At 44.5% G+C, this 27,498-nt stretch overlaps 1 protein-coding gene across 1 annotated transcript in view; it reads left to right on the forward strand.

The window, feature by feature from the left end:
• Abl1 (ABL proto-oncogene 1, non-receptor tyrosine kinase) overlaps window positions 1-27,498 on the forward strand; it is a 177,918-nt gene continuing 150,420 nt past the window's right edge. The window contains exon 1 of the mRNA XM_004671756.3: window positions 1-1,390. Within this exon, the coding sequence (XP_004671813.2) occupies window positions 1,174-1,390 (217 nt within the window). The 5' untranslated portion in view covers window positions 1-1,173. The remainder of the gene's footprint in view (window positions 1,391-27,498) is intronic.

A 27,498-nucleotide genomic window follows, 5' to 3' on the forward strand; every position in this document is an offset into this window, starting at 1 on the left:
CGTGTCTGTCCCTGAACGGCGCCGGAGCCGGTTCCCGGGTCCAGCGGCAGAGGAGTCAGTCCCTGGGTTGTGCTCGGCCCCTGCCGGCCGCAGAGGCCGGGTCTCTCGACACAGCTCGGGGATGTGATTACTCGGAGGCGGCGGCGGCGGTGGCAGCGTCCGGAGCCGGGGGAGGGGTGTCTCGGGCAGAGACCCCCGGGCTCAGGGTGGCTGAGGCGGACGGGCCTCCTACCTCTGTGACCGCCTCTCTCTTTCCTGCGGGGTCACTGAAGTTCTTCGTCCCCTACAACCCTGCCTTGGCTCGGGGACACGGGCTGTCCTCGGTTTCCCCCGACTTGGGACACCCCGTTTTCTGAGGCGCGGAGGAGCGTCCCCCGGAGTAAGCCGCCTGTGTCCCGCCTCGAGAGTCTTCTCTCTCTTTCTCCCTCTCTCTCCTTTTTTAAAATCCAAGCCTCTTGCTCCAGATTCCGGCCCCAAGTCAAGCCACGGAAACCCCTTCCCCGCCCCCTTCAGATCTTGCTGTCAAGTGGCTCACCCTGTCCCCCAGGTTGCTTCCGCGAGCCCCCCATGCCCTGACTTCTTCCAATGTCACCTACAGCCCATTTGGTCTCAGTGCAGCCACAAACTTTAATGCAAAGGAAAAGTCTCGATTGGTTTCACAGGCCTTTTAAAAAGCGGACTTAAAAGTTGCTGGCAATGCATTCCTTCTCGTCAGAGTGGAGAGCAAGCTTTGGCTGAAACCTGGGTGACCCGTGTCCTTTTCCGGAGAGCGAGGGAGGGAAGGGAGAGCCTCTGGCCGGAGGCTTGTCGGAAGATGGAGAGACAAAGATAGGGGGTTGGTGACTTCCACCGGAGGAAGCCTCCCAAGACGGTCCACGGTTCCTTTATGCACTAGTATTGTTGACTCTTCAATACCCAGTGAATGTTTCTGTTTGTTTTTCTTTTTCTTTTTGAGAAGAAACGTATGCAGCCCACAGAATATATACTTAAAATCAAGGAACGTGGATAGTACCATTGCAGTTAGATTACTGCAAATGGATACACCTCGAAAATAATTCAAACTCTTGTTTACATGAGTCAAACCAAGACTGCGTCCTTTTGCTATGGAAGTTTTCTTTCTGTGATTGGCCTCCGTGATAGACTTGGGAGATGCGTTGATGTGAAGTCCCATGCATGTACTGGTTCCTGCTAAGCCCACTGACCGTTCTGGAAGATCTTGAACCTCTTCTGGCAAGGGGTGCCTATTACTGCTTTATGGGGCAACAGCCTGGAAAAGTTCTCGGGGACCAAAGAAGGCCAAGTTTGCCCGCCCTGCACTTTATCAAAGGAGCAGGGAAGAAGGAGTCATCGAGGCATGGGGGTCCACACTGCAATGTTTTTGTGGAACATGGTGAGTGCTTTTCAAGATTTCCTGTCATGTTGTTCTGATTTATTTATTTATTTATTAGAGACAGAGAGAAGGACGGGGTAGGGGGGAGGGGATGGGGAGGAGAGGCAGAGAGAGAATGGGTGTACCAGGGCCTCCAGCCACTGCAAATGAACTCCAGGTGCATGTGTCATCATGTGCATCTGGCTTACGTGGGACCTGGAGAATCGATCCTAGGTCCTTAGGCTTCGCAGACAAGTGCCTTAACTGCTAAGCTATCTCACCAGCCCTTCCGTCATGTTTTTCCTTATGTGTTCAGCCTAGACCACGAAGGAACCTTCTGGAACAACTAACAATACTTGCCAGTTCATTCTACTTCCTTTTAGCATGTTTGTTACTCAGTTATCTCTTAGCTTCTGGTGGAACATTTCTTTATATAAAAAATTACAGCTTTATTCAAAATTTATTTTTTTTATTAACATTTTCCATGATTATAAAATATATCCCATAGTAATTCCCTCCCTCCCCACCCCCACACTTTCCCATTTGCAAAATCTATTTTAAGTTGTGTATTTCTTGCCTGATTCCACTTCAAATTCACTGCTGAGAACCAGGTGTGGTGGTGTATGCCTTTAATCCCAGCACTTGGGAGGCAGAGGTGGAGGATTGTTCAAGGCCACCCTGAGACAACATAGTGAATTTCAGGTCAGCCTGAGCTAGAGTAAGACCCTACCTTGAAAAAAGCAAAAACAAAAACGAACTGGAGGGACGGCTTAGCGATTAAGAAGCATGCCTGCAAAGCCAAAGGACCTATGTTCGATTCCCAGGACCTATGTAAGTTAGATACACAAGGTGGCATAATGTGTCTGGAGTTCGTTTGCAGTGGCTGAAGGTCCTGGCATACCCAGTCTCTCTGCCCCCATCCCCCCTTTTCTCTTTTTCTGTCTCTCAAATAAATAAATAAAAATTTAAAAAAAAGGGTAATCAACAGTGAGCATTCCAGCCTGGGCTAAAGCTAGACCCTACCTTGAAAAACAAAACAAAACAAACTTCACTGGTGACCTTGGACAAGCCATTTTATTGTCTTAGAGGCTCATTTTCTTGTGGGTTTCTTAGCATCCGTGGTTAATAGTGCTGTAACTGAAGGCAGGGACTCTTCCCTCTGTCCTACCTCCTTCCCTCCCTCCTCTCCCTCCCCTCCCCTTCTCTTCTTCTCCTCTCCCTGAGCTTGAACCCTTAACAGCTTTGTGCCAGAGAACTCACATCACATTCTCAGCTCCACAAAGATTAAGAACAATGGAACCTAGTTGACAGTAACATCCTTGACCTTCTCACATAGGAGGAGTTCTCGAAAGAGCTCACTTTGGAGCTAGGTGGGAAGCATGGAGTGGGTGAGCTTCATGTCTTGTGAACCTAGGACAGTTCTGTTATCTTCCTTAAGGAATAACCCTTTCCCCATTGATGTGCTTTTGTCTCTCCCTGCTTAGAATGACATTCCATTCAGGGTAAGAAAAGGCTGACATTTTTATGAATGTAGTTGGAATTTCTGTGCTGACAGTACATGTCATGTTGTTGACTTTCAGTATTTTTTTTTTTAGTTTATTTATTTATTTATTTGAGTGAGTGAGTGATGGGGGGAGGGAGAGGGGGAGAGAGAATGGGTGTACCAGGGCCTCGGCCACTGCAAATGAACTCCACACACATGTGCCCCTTGTGCATCTGGCTTACGTGGGTCCTGGGGAATCAAACCTGGGACCTTTGGCTTTGTGGGTGAGTGCCTTAACCGCTAAGCCATCTCTCCAGCTCTCTCTCTCTCTCTTTTTTATAAGTAAGTTTGTTTTTAATATTTTTTATTTTTATTTATTTGAGAGAGAGAGAAAGAGAATGGACGTGCCAGGGCCTCTAGCCAGTGCAAACGAACTCCAGATACATGTGCCACCTTGTGCATCTAGCTTACTTGGGTTCTGGGGAATCGAACCAGGGTCCTTTCACTTTGCAGGCAAATGCCTCAACTACTAAGTCATCTCTCCAGCCCCCCCCTTTTTTTTTTTTATTAAATATTGCCGGGTTTGATGGCTTATGCCTTTAATCCCAGCACTTGGGAGGCAGAGGTAGGAGGATTGCTGTGAGTTCAAGGCCACCCTGAGAGTACATAGTGAATTCCAGGTCAGCCTGAGCTAGAGTGAAACTACCTCAAAACAAAACAAAACAGAACAAAGTTTATTTATTTACTTGAGAGAGAGAATGAGCATGCCAGGCCACTGCAAACAAACTCCAGATGCGTATGTCAACCATGTGCATCTGGCTTATGTGAGTTCTGGGGAGTTGAACCTAGGTCCTTAGGCTTTGCAGGCAAGCAACTTTACTGCTAAGCCATCTCTCCAGCCCAACTTTTAGCAATTCTGTGTAATGTTAAAAGGTAAGGGTCACACGTAAGCCAGATAGATGTACAAGGTGGCACATGCATCTGAAGTTCATTTGCAGCAGCTGGAGGCCCTGACATGTCCATTTTTTTCCTCTTTATTTGCCTCTCTCTTTCAAATAAATAAATAAAAATAATTTTAAAAATTGTGGAAAAAAAAGTTAAGGGTCAGTTTAGACTGATGCCTATTGCAGAGGCCAGCCAGGAACCAATTAATTAGTGTCCCTAATTTTTTTAAAATTATTTATTTATGAGCAATAAAGAGGAAGATAGAGTGGGTGTGCCAGGGCCTATAGTCACTGCAAAAGAACTCCACTTTGTGCATTTGGCTTTACATGGGTACTGGGGAATCAAACTCAGGTCCTTAGGCTTTTCTGGAAAGAGGCTTAACCACTGAGCCACCTCTCTAGCCCCCTTAATGTTTTTTTTTTTTTTTTCTTTTTTTTTTTGAGGTAGGGTCTCGCTCTAGCCCAGGCTGACCTGGAATTCACTATGTAGTCTCAGGGGCCTCAAGCTCATGGTGATCCTGCTAGCTGTGCCTCCTGAGTGCTGCAGTTAAAGGGGTGTGTACCATGACTGGCCTAGGGTCCTGTTTGTACTATTGCACTTGACACTTTTCAGACTGTGTACTTAATATTAAAGTGCCGTTTGAGCACGCTTACTGAATAATGAAATGTAGCATGTGTGCAGATGGTACATACTTCGACAGTGGGTGACCACAGTGAACAAAAGCCACTTTTGATGACCTTGCATTTAATGACAATGAAGTTTCACCTCAGTAAGCCCGGGTAACTTCATTTTCACTCTGTCTTGAAACAGTTCTAGTCTAGTATTGTTTTGCAGCCGGCAAATGTGAAAGCATGTTCCGATCTTCTCAGAGTTTCAGTTTAAAAAGCCAGCATTTACATTTTAACCCCGACTGGTGTAGCCTTAAGTTGTGGAGGTTGATACAGAGTTTTGGGTGAACTGAAAACGTGCACAGGGATGACCCAGTAATCACACTAGTGGAAACAATGTTGTCTCCTATATGTCTGTGATACTTTTCAAGGATTGAGACATTAAAACAGTTTTTAAAAAATTATTTATTTATTTATTTGAGAGCGACTGGCAGAGAGAGAGAGAGAGAGAGAGAGAGAGAGAGAGAGAGAGGGAGAGAAAATGGGTGCGACAGGGCCTCCAGCCACTGCAAATGAACTCTAGACGCATGCACCCCTTGTGCATCTGGCTTATGTGGGTCCTGGGGAATTGAGCCCTGAACTGAGGTCCTTAGGCTTCACAGGCAAGTGCTTAACTGCTAATCCATCTCTCCAGCCCTCAATTTGGTTTTGATGAAGTTGCAACTGATGTTTTAGGTTTTTTGAGGTAGGGTCGAGCTGTAGCTCAGGCTAACCTAAAATTCACTGTGTAGTCTCAGGGTGGCCTTGAACTCACTGTGATCCTCGTAGATGTTGGGATTAAAGGCATGTGCCATCATGCCGGTCAAAGTTGCTGGTTTTACTAACTTTTTGTTCTTTGTTTTGGTTGTTTGAAGCAGGGTCTTACTGTGTAGCCTAAGTCAACCTCAAGCTCAAGACAGTCCTCCTGCCCTTGCCTCCTGAGCGCTGGATTGTGTTACTACACCTAGCCAACTCTACATTTCCTTTTGTATTTCTGAAATAGAACTAGCAGTGTAGTAGAGGATAACCTTGAACTACTGATCCTCCTGTCTCCACCTATTTGTGTCCTGCTGTGATTACGGGTGTGTACCACCACCCTGTTCCTTTTGCATATATCTTTGTGATACTCTTGTGGGATCTGATGGGAGTATGTATGAAGTACTGACATCTGATTCTCTCTCCAGAAAAGCCATATAGTCCATGCTTGAGCTGCAAACTGTACTAGCTCCTTTTTCTCAGATTAATTAATTAATTAATTTATTTATTTGAGAGCTACAGAGAAAGAAAGAGGCAAATAGAGAGAGAGAGAGAATGGGTGTGCCAGGGCCTCCAGCCACTGCAAACGAACTCCAGACACTTGCGCCCCCTTGTGCACCTGGCTGACTTGGGTCCTGGTTCAAGACTTGAACCAGGGTCCTTAGGCTTCACAGGCAAGCGCTTAACCACTAAGCCATTTCTTCAGCCCTCTCAGATTATTCTTACTTGAAACCACAATGAATGTACTATGGTTACTCTTTCAAGGAAAATAGTGGTAGTATTTGTTGCTAATGATAGAATTTTAGCTGTCTAGCAAAAATTAGGGTTTTGGAGAACTTGTTTTGTCACTGTGATAGTGTGATGTCTTGATATTTCATAATCAAATGTAAGTTCTGTATAGATTTGTGAACTGGTATTTTCTAAATAATCAGCATTTACTATAAAAATCTCTAATGGGGCCAGGCATAGTGGCACACGTCTTTAATCCAAACACTTGGGAGGCAGAGGTAGGAGGGTCACCATGAATTTGAGGCCACCCTGAGACTACATGGTGAATTTCAGGTCAGCCTGGGCTAGAGTGAGACCCTACCTCGTACAGGTGAAAATAAACAAACAAAAGATTACTAATAGGTAAAAGTCTATTCAGAGTGTAAGGTGGGTCAGTAGTTTCTTTTTTTTTTTTTTAATATTTATTTACTTGGGGGTTTGGTGGAGGGAGAGATTGGATGTAACAGGGCCTCTAGCCACTGCAAATGAATTCCAGATGCATGTGTCACCTTGTGCATCTGGCTTACGTGGGTACTGGGGAATTGAACCTGGGTCCTTAGGCTTCTCAGGCAAGCACCTTAACTGCTAAGCCATCTCTCCAGGCCCTAAAATCACAGTTTTAATTTCTAATATGGTAATTATTGGCAACATAAGTTAATTAACTTAAGGTCTTTGAGGCCCAGTGGTTTCCAGGAGTATAAGGAGGCCTGGGTTGCAAATGTTTGAGAGGGGCTGCTGTAGGCAATCCATGCAGAGGGCGCCACAGGTTGCGGACTTACATCTTATAAAGGACTGCTTGAAAGACGTCCATGTGTTGTAGTTGGAAAAAACCATTTGAAGGATCCTTCTACTGTTTGACCCCATTTTTGTAAGCACATATCTGAAGCACATATCTGTTTTATTAATGTGTATGCAGAAAATAAGGATTTTAGGCAAAAACTGCTATTTCTAGGGAATTGAGAGTTTAGGTGGAATAAGAGAAAATTTTAACTCTCCTCCTCCCCGTGTATCCTACTGGAGCCCAGGCTGACCTGGTACTCACTCTGTAGTCCCAGACTGACCTTGAACTCACAAAGTTTGGTTACACTTTCTGGTCCAAGCTGGCCTCAACCTCCTTATGTAGCTGAGAATGTCTGATCCTCCACCCTCCACCTCCAAGTTCTGGGGTCACAGGCATGTACCACCATGCTTAGTTTTATGCAGGGTTAGGGATCAAAGCCAGGGCATTGTGTTTGCTAAACAAGCACTCTACTAACTGAGCTATTCCCTTTGTGGTAAAGTCTTGCTCTAGCTCAGGCTGATCTGGAATTAATTATGTAGTCTCAGAGAGGCCTTGAACTCACAGCAGTCCTGCTACCTCTGCCTTCCAGACTGCTGGGTTTTAAGGCGTGCACCACCACACCCAGCATAGATTCTATTTTGAAGTCAGAAACATTGTGCTGTGGTAAACATGAGTTGGAAACCAGAATAATGGGAGTGGGGGTGGTTGTTGGTAATGGTGGTCATTGCTGATGTAATGATAATTGTGATAATGGTGGTGAAATGGTATGTGGTGGAGGTGCAACATTTGTATGAGCAGTTGGTAACTTTGCCAGCATCATTTAAGAGTTGAAAGAATTTAGTCATACGTATATAAAAAAAGAAAATCTGGGCTGGAGCGATGGCTTAGTGGTTAAGGCACTTGCCTGTGAAGCCTAACGACCCAGGTTCGATTCTCCAGGTCCCGTGTAAGCCAGTTGCAGTGGATAGAGGCTCTGTGTGCCCAGTCTCACTCTCTGTTCTTCTCTCTGTCTCTAATAAATAAATAAAAAATAAATCAGAAAAAATATTTTTAAAAATCTATGTATTATTTTATATACCAAATATTCTTTTCAAATTTTAGTCACTTGCCTTAGAGAATTTACTTTCAGAAGACTTGAAAGTATTTATTTATTAGAGAGAGAGATGTAGAGAGAGAAAGAGGCAGATATAGAGATAATGGGTGTATCAGGCCCTCTTGCCACTGCAAATGAACTCCATATGCATGTGCCACCTTGTGAATCTGACTTATGTGGGTAATTGGGAATCATACCTGTGTCTTTAGGCTTCATAGCATTTAACCACTAAGTCATCTCTCCAGCCCTAGACTTCTTTTTATTGTTTTAACAACATTATTGTTCATTTTCTATTATTATTTTTTATTTGAGAGAAAGCACACACATGTCAGGGACTTCATCTTACCTCTGCAAATGAACTTGGTGTAGTTGCCTTCATGTTGCTGGGACAAAAACCATGACCAAAAGCAGGGGACAGGAGGAAAGGATTTATTTTGACTTACAGTCTCGAGGGGAAAGCTACATGAAGGCAGAGGAAACCATGGCAGGAGCAGAGGCTGGACATCACCTCTGCCACACCAGGTAGAAAACAGCAGCAGGAGACTGAGCCAAGCTCTTGCAAGGGGGAGCTAGCTATAGCACCCCTAAGCCTACTCACCAAAATACCTCCTCCAGCTCCACTTCCCAATTGCCCTCAGCTGGGGACCAAGCACTCAAAGCACATGAGTTTATGGGAGACATCTAATTCAAATTACCATGTTACTCCAGACGCATGTGCCATTTTGTGCAACTGGCTTTACATGGGTACTGGGGACTTGAAGCCTGGCCAGCATGCTTTGTAAGCAAGCACCTTTAACCACTGAACCATGTCCTCAGCCTCTTTTTTGTCTTAGGATTTCCACTTTTCTTCAAATGTTGAGCATACACTATGTGCTAGTGTTTTAATCTCTGATGGTACATTAGTGAACAAAGAAATGTCCCTGCCTTCCTAGAACTTTTATTCTAGTGGCAGAGACAGTCCATCCGTTTGCTAAATATGTAAAATACAGATAGATGTTGGAGGGTGGCAAATGCTGAGGAGAAAAATAACAGTGCGAATGTTCAGGTAGTAACCCTTAGAAAGGGTGCTGGAATGGTTGGTTTTTGAATAAAGCTGAAGGATGGGTTGGGGACAAGCTGTGTAAGGATACAGGCAGAGGCTTGAGGCAGAAATGCGTAGCACATTTAAGGGAGAGGGGACTGTCTGTGGCCTGTGGTCTGCATATGGCTGGGGAGAGCTATGAATGCAGTGCAACACAGAATCATAAACTTATTTAAAATATTATGATGGGTTTTTTTTTTGTTTGTTTGTTTTTGGTAACTTGATCTTGTATTTTTCAAGTGTTAACTCTGTAGATGACAATGTTGTGTCACAATTTCAAAATGTAAGACATTTCTGGCTAGAGCAGAGTAGAAGGAGGATTGCCAGGAGAATGCCTAGAAAAGCAGAAGCATAGGGCCTTGGCCAGTTTAAGGAGTTCTTGCTTTAAAAAAAATATTTTTATTTAATTGAGAAAGAGACAGACACAGAGAGAGAGAGAGAGAGTGAGTGTAGGCAGGCCAGGGCCTCCTGCTGCTGCAAATGAACTCCAGACACACACCACTTTGTGCATCTGGCTTTATGTGAGTAGCAGGGAATCGAATCCAGGCAGTTCGGCTTGGTAAGTGCCTTTAACCACTGAGAAGCATCTCTCCGGTTCCCAGTTTTGACTGACTTTTTTATTTTTCTTCAAGATAGAGTCTATCTCTAGCCTAGCCTGACCTGAAATTCACTGTGTAGTCTCAGGATGGCCTCAAACTCACAGTGATCCTCCTACCTCTGCCTCCCAAGTGCAAGGAGAGAGAGGGCGAGGAAGAATGGGTGCATGATGGCCTCTTGCTACTACAAAGGAACTCAAGATGCATGCGTCACTATGTGAATCTCTGGCTTTGCATGGGTGCTGGGGAATTGAATCCTGGCTTTGTAAGCAGGTGCCTTTAACTGCTAAGCCATTTCTCTAGTCCCCTGGTCTATATTCTGGTCCAATCTCTTTGCACAGCTGTGGTGGCCAGCCAGTGGTGTGACGGAGTAAGGGAAGGGCAGGGTTACATATGGGGTACAATTGCACAAATGTCGAAGAGAATGATGGCTCTTGGACCAGGGAAGTGGCAGTGATAGATTGTACAACTATTTGAAGTCTGAGCTGGCTGGCTTTGCTGTGAGATAAAGAGTGTGAGTCAGGTCAAGGGTGACTCAGGTTTTTGGACAAAATAACTTGAGGAATGAAGTTGCCTTTTACTGAGAGGGCTGGTAAAACTTTTTGCCATTGAGTTGGGTATTGGGGCAGGGAAATGCAGACCAGGAGCGGGGTGTTGGGGTGGGGGAATGCAGACCTTTAGGAGAAACCTTCAGGAGAAAACTACATTTGAGGTGTCTGCTAGACATCCAGGTGGGCATGTGAGGCAGGCAGTTAGGTCCATGAGTTTGAGTTCAAGAAAGCAGTGAAGGCTGGAAAGAGAAACTGTGAGTCAGCCAAGCATGGTGGCACATGCCTTGAGTCCCAGCATTTGGAGGCTGAGATAGCAGTTTGAAGCCAGCCTAGATAAAGTGAGTTCCAGGTCAGCCTAGCTTAGATTGAGACACTGCCTGGAAAAATCCAAAAAAGAAGGAAAGCAAAAGAAACCTAGCTGGGGTATGGTGATGCGCACCTTTAATCCCAACGCTCAGGAGTTGAGATAGGAGGATCACTGTGAAGTCGATGCCAGCATGGGACTACAGAGTGAACTCCAGGTCAGTCTGGGCTAGAGTGAGACCTTACCTTGAAAAACAGAAACAAAACAAAACAAAAAAAATGAGTAGTCTCAGGCTGACAGTAGTTAAGGTGTGAGAATTGATGTGATCACTATGGTGATGTCTCTACATACAGTTCATGGATGTAAGCAAGACTCATGGAATTTCGATGCTGTGTTTTTACATAGGATTGGGTTGAATCTTGGGAGGTATCCAGTTTGTTTTACAAAATAGCAAAATTCTTTCTCTTCTTGGGTATACAGCAGTAACTGCATAAATAACAGAATTTGCCCATTTCAGTTGCTTTATATAAATGTAATTATATGTGTCCCTTCATGACTGGCATGTTTCAGTTAGCATAATGTTCTCAAGGTTGTCCATGTTGTAGCATGTATCAGACTCTCCCTTTTTCAGCGCATTTATGTGTGCTTGTATGCGGGGGGAGGGTGTGTGTGTGTGTGTGTGTGTGTGTGTGTGTGTGTGTGTGTATGAAGATAACCTTGGGTGTCATCTTTGGAACACTGTCTACCTTTTTTGAGACAGGATCTCTTATTGACCTAGAGCTCACAAATTAGGTTAGACTGGCTAGTCAGAAAGCACCAAGCATCCTCCTTTCTCATTGCCTCCTCAGGATTAGAAGGTACACTTTTGGCATTTTTGTCAAGGTAGGGTTTTGCTCTAGCCTAGGCTGACCTGGAATTGACTGTGTAGTCTCAGGGTGGCCTTGAACTCACAACAATCTTACTGCCTCTGCCTCCCAAGTGGTGGGATTAAAGGCATGGGCCACCACACCTGGCTCACTTCTGACATTTTTACATGGGTAAATTCTACCAACTGAGCTACGTTCCTAGTTATTTATTTATTTCATTTATTTAAGAGAGAGAAAGGGGCAGAGAGAAAGAGAGAGAATGGGCACACCGGGGCCACCAGCCACTGCAAACCAACTCCAGATGCATGCATCCCTTGTGCATCTGGCTCACATGGGTCCTGGAGAGTTGCTTTGCTGGTAAGCATCTTAACCACTAAGCCATTTCTCCAGCCCTGTTTGTTTTGTTTTTGAGGTAAGGTCTCACTCTAGCCCATGCTGACCTCAAACTCACAGTAGTCCTCCTACCTCTGCCTCCTGAGTGCTGGGATTAAAGGCATGTGCCACCATGCCTGGCACAACCTGTTTCTTTATGATTAGTACTTTTCTGTGGTCTGCATTTAAAAAAAGCATGTCTATTAGATGGTTATGAGGAAGTGTGTACTCCTTTGCAGTTCACTTGGAATGGATTTTTCTTTTACTGGTGAGGGTTCTTTTTTCCCTTCCGTATTGACCTAGCCTTTTCATCTCTGCTGCATAAATGTTTGTGGATCTCTTGGGGGACTCTGTATTCTGTTTATTCATTGCAAAGTCTGTCTCTCTCTCTTTCTTTTTCCCCACCAACATCACATGTATTACTGTAGCTTTAAAATAAATCTCAATATATGATGGAATAGAGTCTTCAGTTTTGTTCAACATTGGTTCAGCTCACTCATTTGTTTTTCCATGTACATTTTTGGATCCATTATATCAGTTTCTAGAGCCAATAAGAATACCCATAAAGATTTTCTTCTAGGATTGCATTTGTTCTATAGATTACTTTGATCCTAGGAATAAATAGTGAAACATAGAGACTTCTTACTGACAAAGCCAGCCATCTGAGGGGACCTTTGTTCTGTGAGTGGTAAAGGCTAAATTCTGTAAATTATTGTCATTTTTCTTCTTTTTCTAAGTGTTTTTAAAATTTTTATTTATTTGAGAGAAAGAGAGAAAAAACATTGCAAATGAACTCCACACACATGCTCCATCTTGTACATCTGGTTCATGCGGGTCCTGGGGAATCAAACCTTTGTCCTTTGGCTTTGCAGGCAGGTGCCTTAACTGCTAAGCTATCTCTCCAGCCCAGTTATTGCCTTTATTTATTTATTTATTTATTTACTTTTTTGGTTTTTCGAGGTAGGGTCTCACACTAGCCCAGGCTGACTTGGAATTAACTATGTAGTCTCTGGGTAGCCTCAAACTCACTTTGATCCTCCTACCTCTGCCTCTTCAGTGCTGGGATTAAAGTCATGTGCCACCATGCCTGGCTCAACTATTGCCATTTAAAAAATATTGTATTTATTTATTTATTTGTTTGCTTTCCTTTTTAATTTTAATTTTATTTATTTATTTGAAAGAGGCAGAGAGAGAAATAGGGAGAGAAAGAGGCAGATAGAAAATGGACATGTCAGGCCCTCAGCCGCTGCAAATGAATCCAGATGCATGCGTCATCTTGTGCATCTGGCTTATGTGGGTCCTGGGGAGTCAAACCTGGGTCCTTTGGCTTTGCAGGCAAATGCCTTAACTGCTAAGCCATCTCTCCAGCCCAGCTCTCTGTTTTTTTGAGACAGGGTCTGCTATAACTCAGACTGGACTTAAATGTTTTTTTTTTTTATTGATAACTTCCATAATTGTAAACAATATCCCATGGTAATTCCCTACCTCCTCCACTTTCCCCATTGAAACTCCATTCTCCATCATATCCCCTGCCCCTCTCAATCAGTCTCTCTCTCTCTCTCTCTCTCTCTTTGATGTCATGATCTTTTCCTCCTATTATGATGGCCTTGTGTAGGTAGTGTCAGGCACTGTGAGGTCATGGATATTCAGGCCATTTTGTGTCTGGAGGAGCACATTATAAGGAGTCCTACCCTTCCTTTGGCCCTTACATTCTTTCCACCACCTCTTCCGCAATGGACCCTGAGCCATGGAAGGTGTGGTAGAGATATTGCAGTGCTGAGCACTCCTCTGTCACTTCTTCTCAGCACCATGGTGCCTTCTGAGTCATCCCAAGGTCACTGCCATCTGAAAAGAGAAGTTTCTCTAACCAAAAGTGAGATTAGCATTAATATATGAGTATGAACATTAAGACAAGTGTTTACTGGGCAGTTTGGTGAGCATAGTACATACATTGAGCCAGACACTAGCAGACATTACTCCCCTAGGGCACATGACTACCCCTGTTGTAGATTTTCAGTATCAGGGATGTATTCCCTCCCATTGAGTGAGCCCTCAGTCAAATTACAGGGTGGTTGTTTTCCCTTATAACAGACATGCCACTGTTGCACCTGTTGGCTCATTTGGCCTGGCTGGCCAAATATAAGGCTTTCAGTGTCCACTGTTGGGTATCTTCACTGGTGATTTCTCTTTCTCCCATTTGATTCATGCAGTGTGGCTTTTTCCAGCTTTCTGTCAGCTGGTCTGCATGGAGGAGGTTTTCAGCTGAGCTTCAGCAGGATTTCTCAGTGACCTTGCAGCCTAAATATGTGGAGCCCAGCAATAAGGTCTTCTTACCATGTATTCTGGTGGGAAACCAAGGGCCTCAGCAATGGCCTGTAATGTTTTGGGGTCACCAGGGACCTTCCTGGCCAACAACTTACTAGAAGGTATCCCATCCCTGGCACTGGAAAATTTCTAGTAATAATCTATGGCTCCATTGTGTGTTCCATTGTCCAAAAAAGTAGGTTTCCTTATGACTTACTTATATCCTCTTAGATTTTGATTAGCCCTCCCTCCACCTTTCCTTTATTCAATCTTTTCCCCTGACTTCACTTAGGCCTTTTCACCTTTATTTGTTTTAATTTTTTTATTGACAACTTCCATAATTGTAGACAATAAACCATGTTAATTCCCTCCCTCCCCCAACTTTCCCCCTTTGAAACTCCACTCTCCGTCATACACCTTCCCCCTCTCAATCAGTCTTTCTTTTATTTTGATGTCATCATCTTTTCCTTTTATTATGATGGTCTTGTGTAAGTATTGTCAGGCAGTATGAGGTCATGGATATCCAGACCATTTTGTGTCTGGGGGAGCACATTGTAAGGAGTCCTACCCTTCCTTTGGCTCTTACATTCTTTCTGCCACCTCTTCCGCAATGGACCCTGAGCCTTGGAAGGTGTGATTGAGATAATTCAGTGATGAGCACTCCTCAGTCACTTCTTCTCAGCACCATCATGCCTGCTGAGTCATCTGTAGGTCACTGCCATCTGAAAAGAGAATTTTCTCTAATCAAAAGTGAGATTAGCATTAATATATGGGTATGAACATTAAGAAAAGTACTTACTGGGCAGTAACTTTTGCCCTGGGGATTGCTTGGGAACAGTGTGGGCATGAGTCTTAAAACTGATCCAGTCTGTCTGAAGGCAAGGCCTTTTGTTCCTTGGTGTTGGGGTGAAGCTAGCCAGCCTGAGGTGACAGTGGAAACTCTAGAAAGGGTGGAGAAGTTCAATGGGGCAGTGCCAAGTGGCTGAGTCCACTCACCTCTGCACTTTGCATTATGAGGTGAAGCACATTTCCTTACTGTACTTTGAGCCATTTTGAATTGGGTTCCCTTCACTGCCAGCCACCAGGCTTCCAGCTGGAAAAGAAATGCATTTAACCCTGATCTGTTTTTTTTTTGTTTTTTTTTTAGTAGGGTGTCACATTAGCTCAAGCTGACCAGGAGTTCACTGTATAGTCCCAGGCTAGCCTTGAAATTACAGGGATTCTCCTATCTCTGCCTCCTGGGTGCTGGGATTAAAGGCATGTGCCACCATGCTTGGCTATGTGGTCAGTTTTTTATTTCTTATATTTATTTTAGAAAGAGAAATGTCAGGCTTCATTGACAAATGATATAATAGATTATAATATAAATCAATATTATTTGTATCATACTCATTAGTTTACATGCCATTTTGCTCTTGTGTCTGCTTTGAAAAATTAGAAAAATCCTGTTTTATGGAGATATCCTTAACTCTTCCTGTTACAGTGTGCCGACTGAAACAAAGTATATTGTTGGTACTGCCCTATGAGGAAGTCATTTTGTTAAAGGTAATCTATTACTGATAGTACGTTCTTTGTTTGCTTTTTTCAAGGCAAGGTCTCACTCTAGAACCCACTATGATGCTTCTACCCCATCCTCCTGAGTGGGGATTAAAGGTGTGGGCCACCATACTCTGCCTGATGCCACCTGCTTTTTTATTTAAGTGATTTTTAAAATTTATATGAGAGAGGAGGGAGAGAGAGAATGGGTGTGTCAGAGCCTTCAGCCACTGCTATGAACTCCAGATACATGTATCACTTCATGTATTAAGCATACATGAGAAAAAAATATGTATAATCCGCCAGGTGTGGCGGTGCATGCCTTTAATTCCAGTACTCAGGAGGCAGAGATAGGAGAATCTTTGAGTTCTCGAGCCCTGAGATTACTTACTGAATTCCAGGTCAGCCTGGGTTACAATGAGACCCTACCTCAGAAAACAAAACAAAACAAATAATAATAATAAATAAAATTAAATTTAAAAAAATGAGCCAGGCATGGTAGTGCACGCTTTTAATCCCAGCACTTGGGAGGCAGAAGTAGTAGGAATGTCATGAGTTCAAGACCACTGTGAGACTACATAGTGAATTCCAGGTCAGCTTGGACTAATGTGAAACTTCCTCAAAACAAAACAAAACAAGACAAAATGTATAACCCAAAGCCAGGTATGATGGCATACACCTTTAGTTCCATCCCTGTGGAGGCAGAGGTAGGAGGACTGCTGTGAGTTTGAGGCCAGCCTGAGAATACAGCCTGAATTCCAGGTCAGCCTGGGCTAGAGCAAGACAGTACCTCAAAAATCCAAACCAAAAAGAAAAGTATAGCTCTTACCTAATCATGTACAAAAACAAACCAAAGTGAGGTATGTTCTGCCAGTTACCTGACTTGGCTAAGCAACACCAAGGCCGAGGGCACAAAAGAGAAGCAATAACTAAAAGCAATGCATCTGCTTGAGTTAGATCCCACTCCAGGTCAAAGATGATACCTACAAGAGATATTATTGGACTATTCACTGAAACCTGAATATGGATTATTGATTAGAAAATAGTTTGGGGGCTGGAGAGATGGATTAGTGGCTAAGGCTTTGCTTGCAAAGCAAAAGGATGTTGGTTTGATTCCCCAGGACCCATGTAAAGCCAGCTGCACAAGGGGTGCATGCATCTAGAATTCGTTTGCAGTGGCTGGAGGCCCTAGTGCGCCCATTCTCTCTCTCCCTCTCTCTACCTGTTTCTCTCTCTCAAATAAAAAGAAAAGGAAAATAGTTTTGTATCAGTATTATATCCCAGTAAAAGAACTGTGACATCTTTATTGTTGGTGGTACTGGGAGTTGAACCCAGGGCCTCCTCCATGCTAAGCAAACCACCACAGAGTACCACTGAGCTATACCTAATCATCTGGTGCTATGTTTATATAAGAAATGTTATGGCCAGGCATGGTGGCACAGGCCTTTAATCCCAGCCCTCAGGAAGCATAGGTAGGAGAATTGCCATGAATTTGAGGCCAGCCTGAGACTGCATAGTGAATTCCAGGTCAGCCTAGGCTAGAGCAAGACCCTAACTCAAAAAAGCCAAAATATTTTTAGGGCAGGAGAGATGGCTTAATGATTAAGGTGCTTGCCTGAAAAGCCTAATGACCTGGATTCGATTCCCTAGTACCCATGTAAAGCCAGATGCACAAAGTGGTGCATGCATCTGGAGATCGTTTGCGGTGGCTGGAGGCACTGGTGTACCCATTCTCTCTCTCTCTCTGTCTCTCTTCTCTCTCTGCCTGCTTGCAAATGAGTAATAAATGATGATGATAATATTTAAATTATTTATTTAGTATATGAGTATGTGGAGGGACATGTGCATGCCATAGTGCACATGTAGAGGTCAGAGGACAACTTTGAGCCTTCCACTTGTGTGAGGCAGGGGTTTTAGTTGTTCTCTGCTCTGTTGGCTTCTTGTGTCTGCCTCTCCTTGCCATAGAAGCACTGCGGTTACAGAAACCTGCCACAGCTTCTACCTTTTTTATGTAGAGTTTGGGGATCTAAACTCAGGTACTCAGAGTTGCATGGCAAGCACTTTAGCCACTAGCCATGTTCATGGCCCAGGTCTCTTGATTATTGAGGGCTTCTTGTGTATGTGATGTGTATGTTCACATGTGTATGGATACACGTGTGCATATTCATGTAGAGGCCAGAAGTTGATGTCAAGTGTCTTTCTTGATTGTTCTTCTACCTTATTCATTTATTTATTTACTTATTTGCAAGCAGAGAGAAAGGGAATGAGAGAGAGATGGGCATTTGTGCCGGGGACTCTTGCCACTGCAAAGAAACTCCAGATGCATACATCACTTTGTACTTCTGATTTATGTGGGCACTGGGGAATCAAACCTGGGCCAGCAGGCTTTGCAAATAAGTGCCTTTAACCACTGAGCTGTCTTTCCAGCCTTACCTTATTTTTTTGGAGACAGGTTATGTCACTGATTTGGTTATACTGACTGGCCAACATGTCTCAGGGATCCTCTGGCATAGGGATTACAAGCATGCATAACCACACCCAGCTTTTAGTGCCTCTGGAGTGCTGGGATTAAGGGCATGTGCCACCACACCAGGCTCTTTTTGTTTTTTTTTTAGAAAAAGATTTTAACTTTATTTTTATTTATTTGAGAGATAGAGAGAGAGAGAATGGGCATGCCAGGGCCTCCAGCCACTGCAAACGAACTCCAGATGCATGCACCCCCTTGTGTGTCTGGCTTACGTGGGTCTTGGGGAATCAAACTGAGGTCCTTTGGCTTTGCAGGCAAATGCCTTAACCGCTAAGCCATCTCTTCAGCTCCAATTTTTCTTTTCTTTCTGGCTTTTTTTTTTTTTTTTCCCAAGGTAGGGTCTCACTCTAGGTCAGGCTGACCTGGAATTCACTATGTAGTCTCTGGGTGGCCTCAAACTCAGTCATCCTCCTACCTCTGCCTCCCAAGTGCTGGGATAAAAGGTGTTCACCATCATGCCTAGCTCACTCTTTCCCTCTTTCTTTCTTTCTTTCTTTCTTTCTTTCTTTCTTTCTTTCTTTCTTTCTTTCTTTCTTTCTAATATTTATTTGAGAGAAGGAGGCAGATAGAGATAATTGGCATGCCAGGGCCCCCTAGCCATTGCAAACAAACTCCAGACAGTGATACCTTATGCTTCTGGCTTTACATAGGTACTGGGGAATGAAACTTGGGTTCTTAGGCTTTGCAAGCAAGCGCCTTAATCTCTGAGCCATTTATCCAGCCCTGAAAAAATATTTTTAATTTTTTAAATTCTTAGTTATATATTAGAGAAGAGGCAGAGAAAGGGAGAATGGGCACACCAGGGCCTGTAGCCACTGCAAATGAGCTCCAGACGTGGGTCACCTTGGGCATCTGGCTTACGTGGGTACTGGGGAATGGAACTTGGGTCCTTTGTCTTTGCAGGCAAGCACCTTAACCACTAAGCCATCTCTCCAGCCTGGAAAAAAAATATAAGCAGAGAGAGAGAAGAGGGAAGAGAGACAGACTAGGCACACCAGAGCCTCTGCATGTGAACTGCAGACACTTGTGCCACTTCGTGCATCTGGCTTTACCTGGGTACTGGGGAATCGAACCTGGGTAGTTAGGCTTTACAGACTAGTACCTTAACAGCTGAGCCCTGATGAACATTTTTCAATGTGCTTTTGGGTTGCACCATTTCCAAGCCAGGAGGTCATAACTGTTAGATGGATTGGGTAAGTTGGTAAAACCTGTTGCGGCTTTTCCTGTGGGTGCAATTCAGTCCACGTCACGCTTTGTTAGTATGCTATGTGTACCTGCGACTTAGGTGGAGAGGGAGGAGTTAGTAAATGCTCCTTTCATTGATGTTGTTGAGTTAAAATTTTTTTTTTTTTAAATTTATGATCAGAAAAGGGTGGGGAGTATGGGCGCAGGCCAGGACCTCTTGCCACTGCACAGGTACTCCAGATGCTTGCCTTACTTTGTGCATCTAGCTTTACCTGGGTATTGCCAGGCTTTGCTAGCAAGTGCCTTTTACCACTGTGCCATCTCCCCAGCCCAAAGGTTTCTGTTCACCTTGGCTGTAGAGAAGTTACCATTGTAGAGAAGCACAATGGCTTGCACAGTGATTGGCCACAAGTGACAGTGTCAGGAGCAACAACTTGTTTGCACCTGGCAGGGATAGAAGGGACCTAAATGTTTGTTGCATCTCTGTCCTAAAGTCCAGAGTTCCTAGACCCAAAGCAAGCCCTCGAGAGCTGCTCACAACTAACAGTGCTGACTCCTCACTGGGCTGCAAGGTGCCTGAACGCGGATGGCTGTCTGGCACCTCTGCTGAGGGTAGAAGAGTCAATGTACTTGATGTTTTCCTCTCGAGAGCAAAACCTCGCAGGAAGCAGATGAGGGCACTTATCCAAGAGAGAAACACTGCACCCTGGAACAGGAGTGGGCATCTCCTGAGAACCACTTTATCTCTTCAAGCAGTAGGACTTCAGACCACCATGGGAGACTGGAGCTAAAACAAAATGGGCAGGACTATTTAGTGGTACATACCTCCCACTTGCTTTCTAATTCAACCTAAACCTCACATCAGTACCCCAAAGGTGGACTTGAGGGGGGTCACTGGACCTCTGTATTTACTCCTCTTCTCTTTTCAGTATAACTGCATGAAATATCTCCTCCATTCCTGATTTTCATAGTACTTAGGTACTGACATATGGGGCCATACATAGCCTGTTGGGGCTGCCAGAACCCGGGCTTTTGCCCTGAAAACCCCACTTATAGACCTGGACAAAAAGGCTTGATTGGCAGAGCTATGATTTGAGTGCTAACCTTCTCAGCTGTCAACACAAAAACACAACTCTCACCTCAAAGTGTCAGAGTTTATTCTGGAGCTAAATACAACTGACTATGGCCCAGGAACACAGATTCTCGTTGCCTTAAATGCCATGTTCCAGTGTAGTAGCAGTTTCATGAAAGGTTTATAGTAATAGAACAAAAGTAAGTCATAAGTCAAGACACTTTTCAAATATATTGGCAGAGACATCAGGTAAGCAGTTATAGCCGAGCATGTAGGTCTCTGCTCTAGGCCTCAGATGCTACCTGATAACATTCTTAGCCTTTGGATTGGTAGAAGCTAGGGACCTGTCAGTACATTCCAAAAAGGTTTGTCTAATAGTGACAGTGATGTTAGGTCAAACACAGAGTTGGACAATGAATAGTTATTAAAGGGGCTGAAGATAGCCCAAGATAATGTGGGTCTGCAGCATTCTAACTCTCTATAATTACCAAGTTCTAATCAGTAGATCAGCCTCAGAGAGTAACCCAGGGGTAGCCTGTTTCTGGGAACTTGCGTTTGCATGGTGGGTTTTATTCTCACAGATTCAGCATAAACTCCAGAGACCCCATAGACTCCAGGATGTCTAGGAGCTGTACTGTCACCTGACAAATATTCCTGTGTCTCTATCTCACTGCTACATGGGGAGACTAGAGTGACATTAAGTTATGGCTTTATCTGAATCTAGATGCCTGCAGACACTTAAAGACTAGCTGAGCCCATCTCTGCTGGGTGCAGACAGAGACACCTGAGTGCATGAGTCTTGGGTTCTTGATTTGCAGGATGGGAATCATAGTGCTTAAGATAGGAGTGGTAAGAGGAAGGAAGGAAGAAAGAGCAAGAAAGAGAGAACGAATGAATATGAATGCACTGGTGGGCCTGTCACTAGGTTGTAAGGTGTTGGCAACTCCGGGATTATTTCTACACCATTCAGGTTAGAGATGATCCTATCACAATACTGGATGCAACCCTTCTTAAAGAAAATCCCAGAGAGAAAACCTGGAAGGAAAACCCTTTTGTTGTTGGGGTGCCTGAACGTGGGCTGTGGATGTCTCCCCCCTGTTGTAGCTGATGACACCCTCAGTTATGCAGAACCCCAGATTTTCTTTGTCTAGGCTCTGAGCCCTTCTTCCTGTTAAAGCCTGCGTCTTCTGACCTGATGGCCATTCCTGTCTTGCTCCAGGATATATTACTTCTTCAGAACAAAGTTATCTAATCCCGGAGTCTCTTGTTTTATAGCACATTCCCTCCCTCCCTTCCTTCTTTCCTTTCTTCCTTTCTTCCTCCTCCTCCTCCTCTTCTTTTTGTCTTTTTTTCCCCTCAGGCTCCAAAGGTTTTATTTATGAGCCCATATGGAAAACAGATTTGTGAAACCCAGGTTGGGCTGTAATGCATTGTGGGTATGCTGCTGTAAGTAAGTTCTGGGATCTGTGAGTGTGTGTAGCTGTCAGTGCAACCTAGACTTACAAGTAGAGCAAACTTCCTTTGCTGGGTGTGAAGGATTAGTTGAAGAGACTAAAGCCTCACAGACAAGTGTGACAGAACACTGGTGTGGAGCTCTGTGTTGCAGGGATTGGAGATTCACCTCATGCCTTCTAGGAATCTGTCCTTTAAAGACATTTTCAGAGCCGGGCGTGATGGCGCATGCCTTTAATCCCAGCACTCGGGAGGCAGGAACTCAGGGGCAAGGAACATACCTCAGTTGGTAGAGTGCATTTTAGCATATATGTAGCCCTGGGTTTCATCCCTAGCAGGGAATAAATCAGACATGTTGGTGAATGCTTTAATCTTAAAATTTGGGAGATTGGCCCGTGTCATGGTGCACATCTTTAACCCCAGCATAGGTAGGAGGATCGCCATGAGTTCGAGGCCACCCTGAGAATACAGAGTGAATTCCAGGTCAGTCTTGGCTAGAGCAAGACCCTACCTAGGAAAACCAAACAACAACAACAACAAAAACCAAAAACAAACAAAAAAAACCCAAGAGAGATGGAGGCAGGAGGATAACTTCAAGCATATCCTCCATCCTCAGCTATGAATTGAATTTTTGGTCAGCCTAGGACACATGAAACACACACACACAGAACCAAGGGTTCTGTAGTAGTTTGGGGTTGTTTCCTCATTTTCAGTCTCCTCCCTTCATAGTCATGAGCCACAGTCTTGGCCAGTGTCCTCACTAACTGGAGATTGAACAAAACAGGGGAGCTCTTTTTATTTTTAGTTTTTCGAGGTAGCATCTCAGTCTAGCTCACACTGACCTGGAATTCCCTATGTAGTCTCAGGGAGAACTTGAACTCACAGTGATTATCCTACCTCTGCTTGAGACTACATAGGGAATTCCAGGTCAGCCTGGACTAGAGTGAGACCCTACCTGGAGAAACCAAAAAACAAAACAAAAAAAAAACTACTTGGGTGATGGGTCTCTCCTCCCACTTTGTTTGTTTGAGATAGGGTTTTTGTTGTCTTTCTTCCAGGGCAAGGCCAGCATAGCTCCACTTCCCATTGCCATAGGTGTGTTGGGATTACTGATGAGGGCACCTCTTTGCATCCAGCTTTACAAGGATGTTGGGATCACTCTCAGGTTGCAGGCTTGTGGAGCAAGCACCTTTAGCCACTGAGCCATCTCCTCCCCAAATTGCCGTTTTTTTTTTTTTTTTGAGGTGGGGTCTAACTGTAGCCCAGGCTGACCTGGAATTCATGATGTAGTCTCAGTCTGGCCTCAGACTCACAGTGATCCTTCTACCTCTGCCTCCTGAGTGCTGGGATTAAAGATGTGGGACACCATGCCTGGCTTTTTTTTTTTTTTTTTAAATGCATGAGAGAGAGAGGATTGGCACTTAGGGCCTCCAGCCACTGCAGTTGAACTCCAGATGTATGTGCCACCTTCTGCACATGCACAACCTTTGTGCACTTGTGTCACTTTGTGTGTTTGGCTTACATGGTATCTGAAGAGTCAAACATGAGTCCTTAGTCGTTGCAGGTTAAGTGCCTTAACTGCTAAACCATGTCGCCCCCCGCCCCGACTTTAATATTGTTTAAAGAGGGGGAGAGAATGGGAATGGACATGCCAGGGCATCCTGCCACTGCAAACTAACTCCAGACACATGTGTCACTTTGTGCATCCGACTTTATATGGGTACTGAAGAATTGAACCCAGGCTGGCAGGCTTTGGAAGCAAGCATCTTAACCACTGAGCCATCTCTCCAACCTTCACATTTCTTTTCTTTCTCTCTTTCTTTCTCTTTCTTTCTTTCTTTCTTTCTTTCTTTCTTTCTTTCTTTCTTTCTTTCTTTCTTTCTTTCTTCTTTCTTTCTTTCTTTCTTTCTTTCTTTCTTTCTTTCTTTCTTTCTTTCTTTTTTTTGTTTGTTTTCGAGTAGTCTTGCTCTAGCCCAGGCTGACCTGGAATTCACTATGTAGTTTTAGTGTAGCCTTCAACTCATGGCAATCATTACACATTTCTGTAACCTCAGTCTTCAGGTGGGGAGATCTCTGAGGCTTACTGACCTACTAACCAAAAACAAAAATACCCCACAAAAACAATTCTGGGGTGAGTGAGAGACTCCATCTCAAAGAAACAGGTTGGTGAGTAAAAAGACAACACCCAGTGTTCTCCTCTAGCCTGACCATATGAGCATACATGTACACATGTATACACATATGTGTATGCACACACACAAAACAATGTGAATGCATACTTTCAAAAAAAAAATCTCCCTTTTAAGCCAGGCGTGGTGGCACATGCCTTTAATCCACTTGGGAGGCAGAGGTAGGAGGATCACCATGAGTTTGAGGCCACCCTGAGGCTACATAGTGAATTCCAGGTCAGCCTCGGCTAGAGTGAGATCCTATCTCAAAAAACAAAAACACACACACACACACACACACTTATGTGTGTATATATATATGAGAGGGAGGGAGGGAGGGAGGGAAAGAGAGAAAGAAGCAGATAGAGAGAGAATGGGTGTGTCACGGCCTCTAGCCACTGCAAAGAACCCCAGGTGCATGTGCCACATTGTGTATCTGGCTTACATGGGTTCTGGGGAGTTGAACCTGGGTCCTTTGGCTTTGCAGGCAAGCACCTTAACTGCTAACCCATCTCTCCAGCCCCTACCTACCCCCCTCTTTTTTTTGAGGTCTTGTTCTAGGCAGGCTGACCTGGAATTCACTATGTAGTCTCAGGGTGGCTTCGAACTCATGGTGATCCCCTTACCTCTGCCTCCCGAGTGCTGGGATTAAAGGCATGAGCTTTGTGTGGCCTTTTTGTATCATAAACTATGCTTTCTACCAAGTTGTCTTCTTTTGAATGTGTATGTGTATTTGTGGTGTGTGTGCACATGTATATGTGTGAGTGTGTGTACATGTGTGTACATCTGCATGTGGCGGTCAGAGGTCATTGTCAGTTGTCTTTCTCAGTTGCTCTTTCACCTTACTTCACACTCTCTGAAGCCCACTGACTCAGCTAGACTAGCTAGCCAGTAGGCCCTGGGGATCCTTCTCCTCTGCTTACCCAGTGCTGGGATCTGAACCCAGGTCCTCATGCTTGTGAGCCATCTCCCCATGTGCCCCCACCCCCCGCCCACATTGCCATTTAATGAAGAATCTATTTTAAAAAAGTTTTATGTGTGTGTGTACATGTATGTATGTGTCAGGGTGTAAATGACTGGCCATCAGGGTGGCTGGGGAAGTGAGCCCTGGGTGGCGATAGGCTTTTCAAGAAAGCACCTTTACCCCCTGAGCCATCTTCCTTGCCCCCTCGACTATCTTTAATATGCTCGTGTTATCATAACTGAGGCGTGGCATGGCTTGCCTCTGTGCTGCTGTAATGCTGTAGTTCACACCGGGTTAACGCTGCTGTGCATCACTTTTAGGGACATGAAATCACCTTCTATACTCGATTTTAAGTGCCAGCCACTTATTTTCTCGTGAATTAGTGGTTCATAGTACTAAATTGTTCTGAAGTCTTCTTTGGTGCTTTATTAAGGCTACACTGTAGCTTGTGCTGTTTGAGTTCTGTGGAGGTATGGGGGAATTAAATGGAGGCCAGCACCATCATCTGAGAATTAAAAACCTCTATTCAGAAAGGCAGGGCAGAATAATACATAATCTTTTGTTTTTGTTTTTGTTTTTTGAGGTAGGGTCTCACTCTAGCCCAGGCTGACCTGGAATTCACTATAGAGTATCAGGGTGGCCTCAAACTCATGGCAGTCCTCCTACCTCTGCCTCCCAAGGGCTGGGATTAAAGGCGTGTGCCACCACGCTTGGCTCATAATCTTTTTTTCAATTTTGTTTGTTGTTTTGAGGTAGGGTTTCACTCTAGTCCAGGCTGACCTGGAATTCACTATGTAGTCTCAGGGTGGCCTCATCGAATGCAGGGTGATCCTCCTACCTCTGCCTCCTGAGTATTGGGATTAAGGTGTGCACCACCATGCCCATCTTCTTTTTGTTTTTGAGTTGATATCATAAATGCTTGTATTCAATATTTCCATTTCTAGCACCTGAAGAGCCTGTTAGTCAACCTGACCTGTAAACTTTGGCTGTTTTTAGTTGCTCTTACACTTGTCCTGTTGCTGAACACTGTGTGATCCCAGACCCAGCCCTGGTTTCCTCATCTGTTTTCTGGGGCTGTTTCTGGTTGATGGTAGTGCAGGGGCTGGGTTATGTGTACTTGTGAGCTTTCCCCCTCCATGCTTCCATGAGAAGGGACTAGTGGGCGCATTACTGAGCTCCGGCCCACCATGCTTACCCCAAATTCTTCCTGATGCTAAGAGAGGTGCATAGAGCTGAGTCTTCAAACCCTGGGGCCTTGGGTAAGTTTATTGAATGTGACAAGAATCTCTTTTTATTTTATTTTTTGGTTTTTCAAGGTAGGGTCTCATTCTGGCTCAGGCTGACCTGGAATTCACTATGTAGTCTCAGGTTGGCCTCGAACTCACAGCGATCCTCCTCCTACCTTTGCCTCCCAAGTGCTGGGATTAAAGGTGTATGCCACCACACCCGGCCCAAGAATCTTTTTTCTTTGAAGGGATCTTATGCTTTCCTTGAATTCTCAGAGGGTACAGTGGCCTCACCAAGGGGAAGTTCTTTTAACCAGATGGTTATCAGAAAGTCCTGGGTTTGAATCCTGACTCTGCTACTTGGTGTGAGATTTAGGTTACTATTTTACTTTTCTGGGCCTAAGTTTTCTCATTTTCATTTTAAATTTTATTTTGGGTTTTCCTTTTGTTTTTATTTCAAGGCAGGGTCTCCAGTGTAGCCTAGACTGACCTGGAATTCACTCTGTAGCTCCAGGCTGGTTTTGAACTCACAGTGGTCCTCAGCCTCCTACCTCAGCCTCTTTAAGTTCTGGGACTAAAGGTGTGCACTGCTACACCTGTCTAAGGGTTTGTTTATTTATTTATTTATTTGAGAGTGACAGACACAGAAAGAGTCAGAGAGAGAGAGAATGGGCGGGCCTCCAGCCACTGTAAACGCACTCCAGACATGTGCGCCCCCTTGTGCATCTGGCTAACGTGGGTCCTGGGGAACCAAGCCTCAAACCAGGGTCCTGTCTAAGGGTTTTTACTTTAAATATATTTTCATGCAGAGCTGAGGATCAAACCCAGAGCCTTGTATGTGCAGGCAAATGTTCATGCATTCGCTCTTCAGAGGAAGGTAGCCAGTGTGCAGATCATGGTATCTTGCTACCTCTGAGAGACCCCGCCCACCCCGCTGCCCCTTACCTCTGCTTGTGCTGAAAACCAGAATTTAGCTTTCAGCTGACTCCCTGCACCCTCTGCTTAATGTGGTCATACCTGCCTGCCTGCCTTGTAAATCCTCTGAAGGCATTTATGGGCAGAGCAGTACCACGTGTAGTGCCTACCACCTTACTAGGTGTTCCATACATAGTTATTTAATGAGAGCTGGTGAGGTGGCACAGTACCTCTCTGAGTATCTACCTGAGTTCAGATCCCCAGACCCCACGTAATTGCTGGAAGCCGTGGTAGGCTTCTGTAATTCCAGTTCACCTATAGTGAGAAGGGAGACAAAAATAGGAGAATTTCTCAGAAGCTTGAGGTCCAGCTAACCTGGTGAATGGAACAGTGAATAATGAGAGACCATGCTTAAATGAAGGTGAGGTGACCCAAAAGTTGTCCTCTAGCCAGGCATGGTGGCGCATGCCTTTAATCCTAGCACTCAGGAGGCAGAGGTAGGAGGATCGCTGTGAGTTTAAGCCGCCTTGAGACTAC

This window comes from Jaculus jaculus, chromosome 1 (genome assembly GCF_020740685.1).
Source record: "Jaculus jaculus isolate mJacJac1 chromosome 1, mJacJac1.mat.Y.cur, whole genome shotgun sequence".
NCBI classification, from domain to species: Eukaryota; Metazoa; Chordata; class Mammalia; order Rodentia; family Dipodidae; genus Jaculus; species Jaculus jaculus.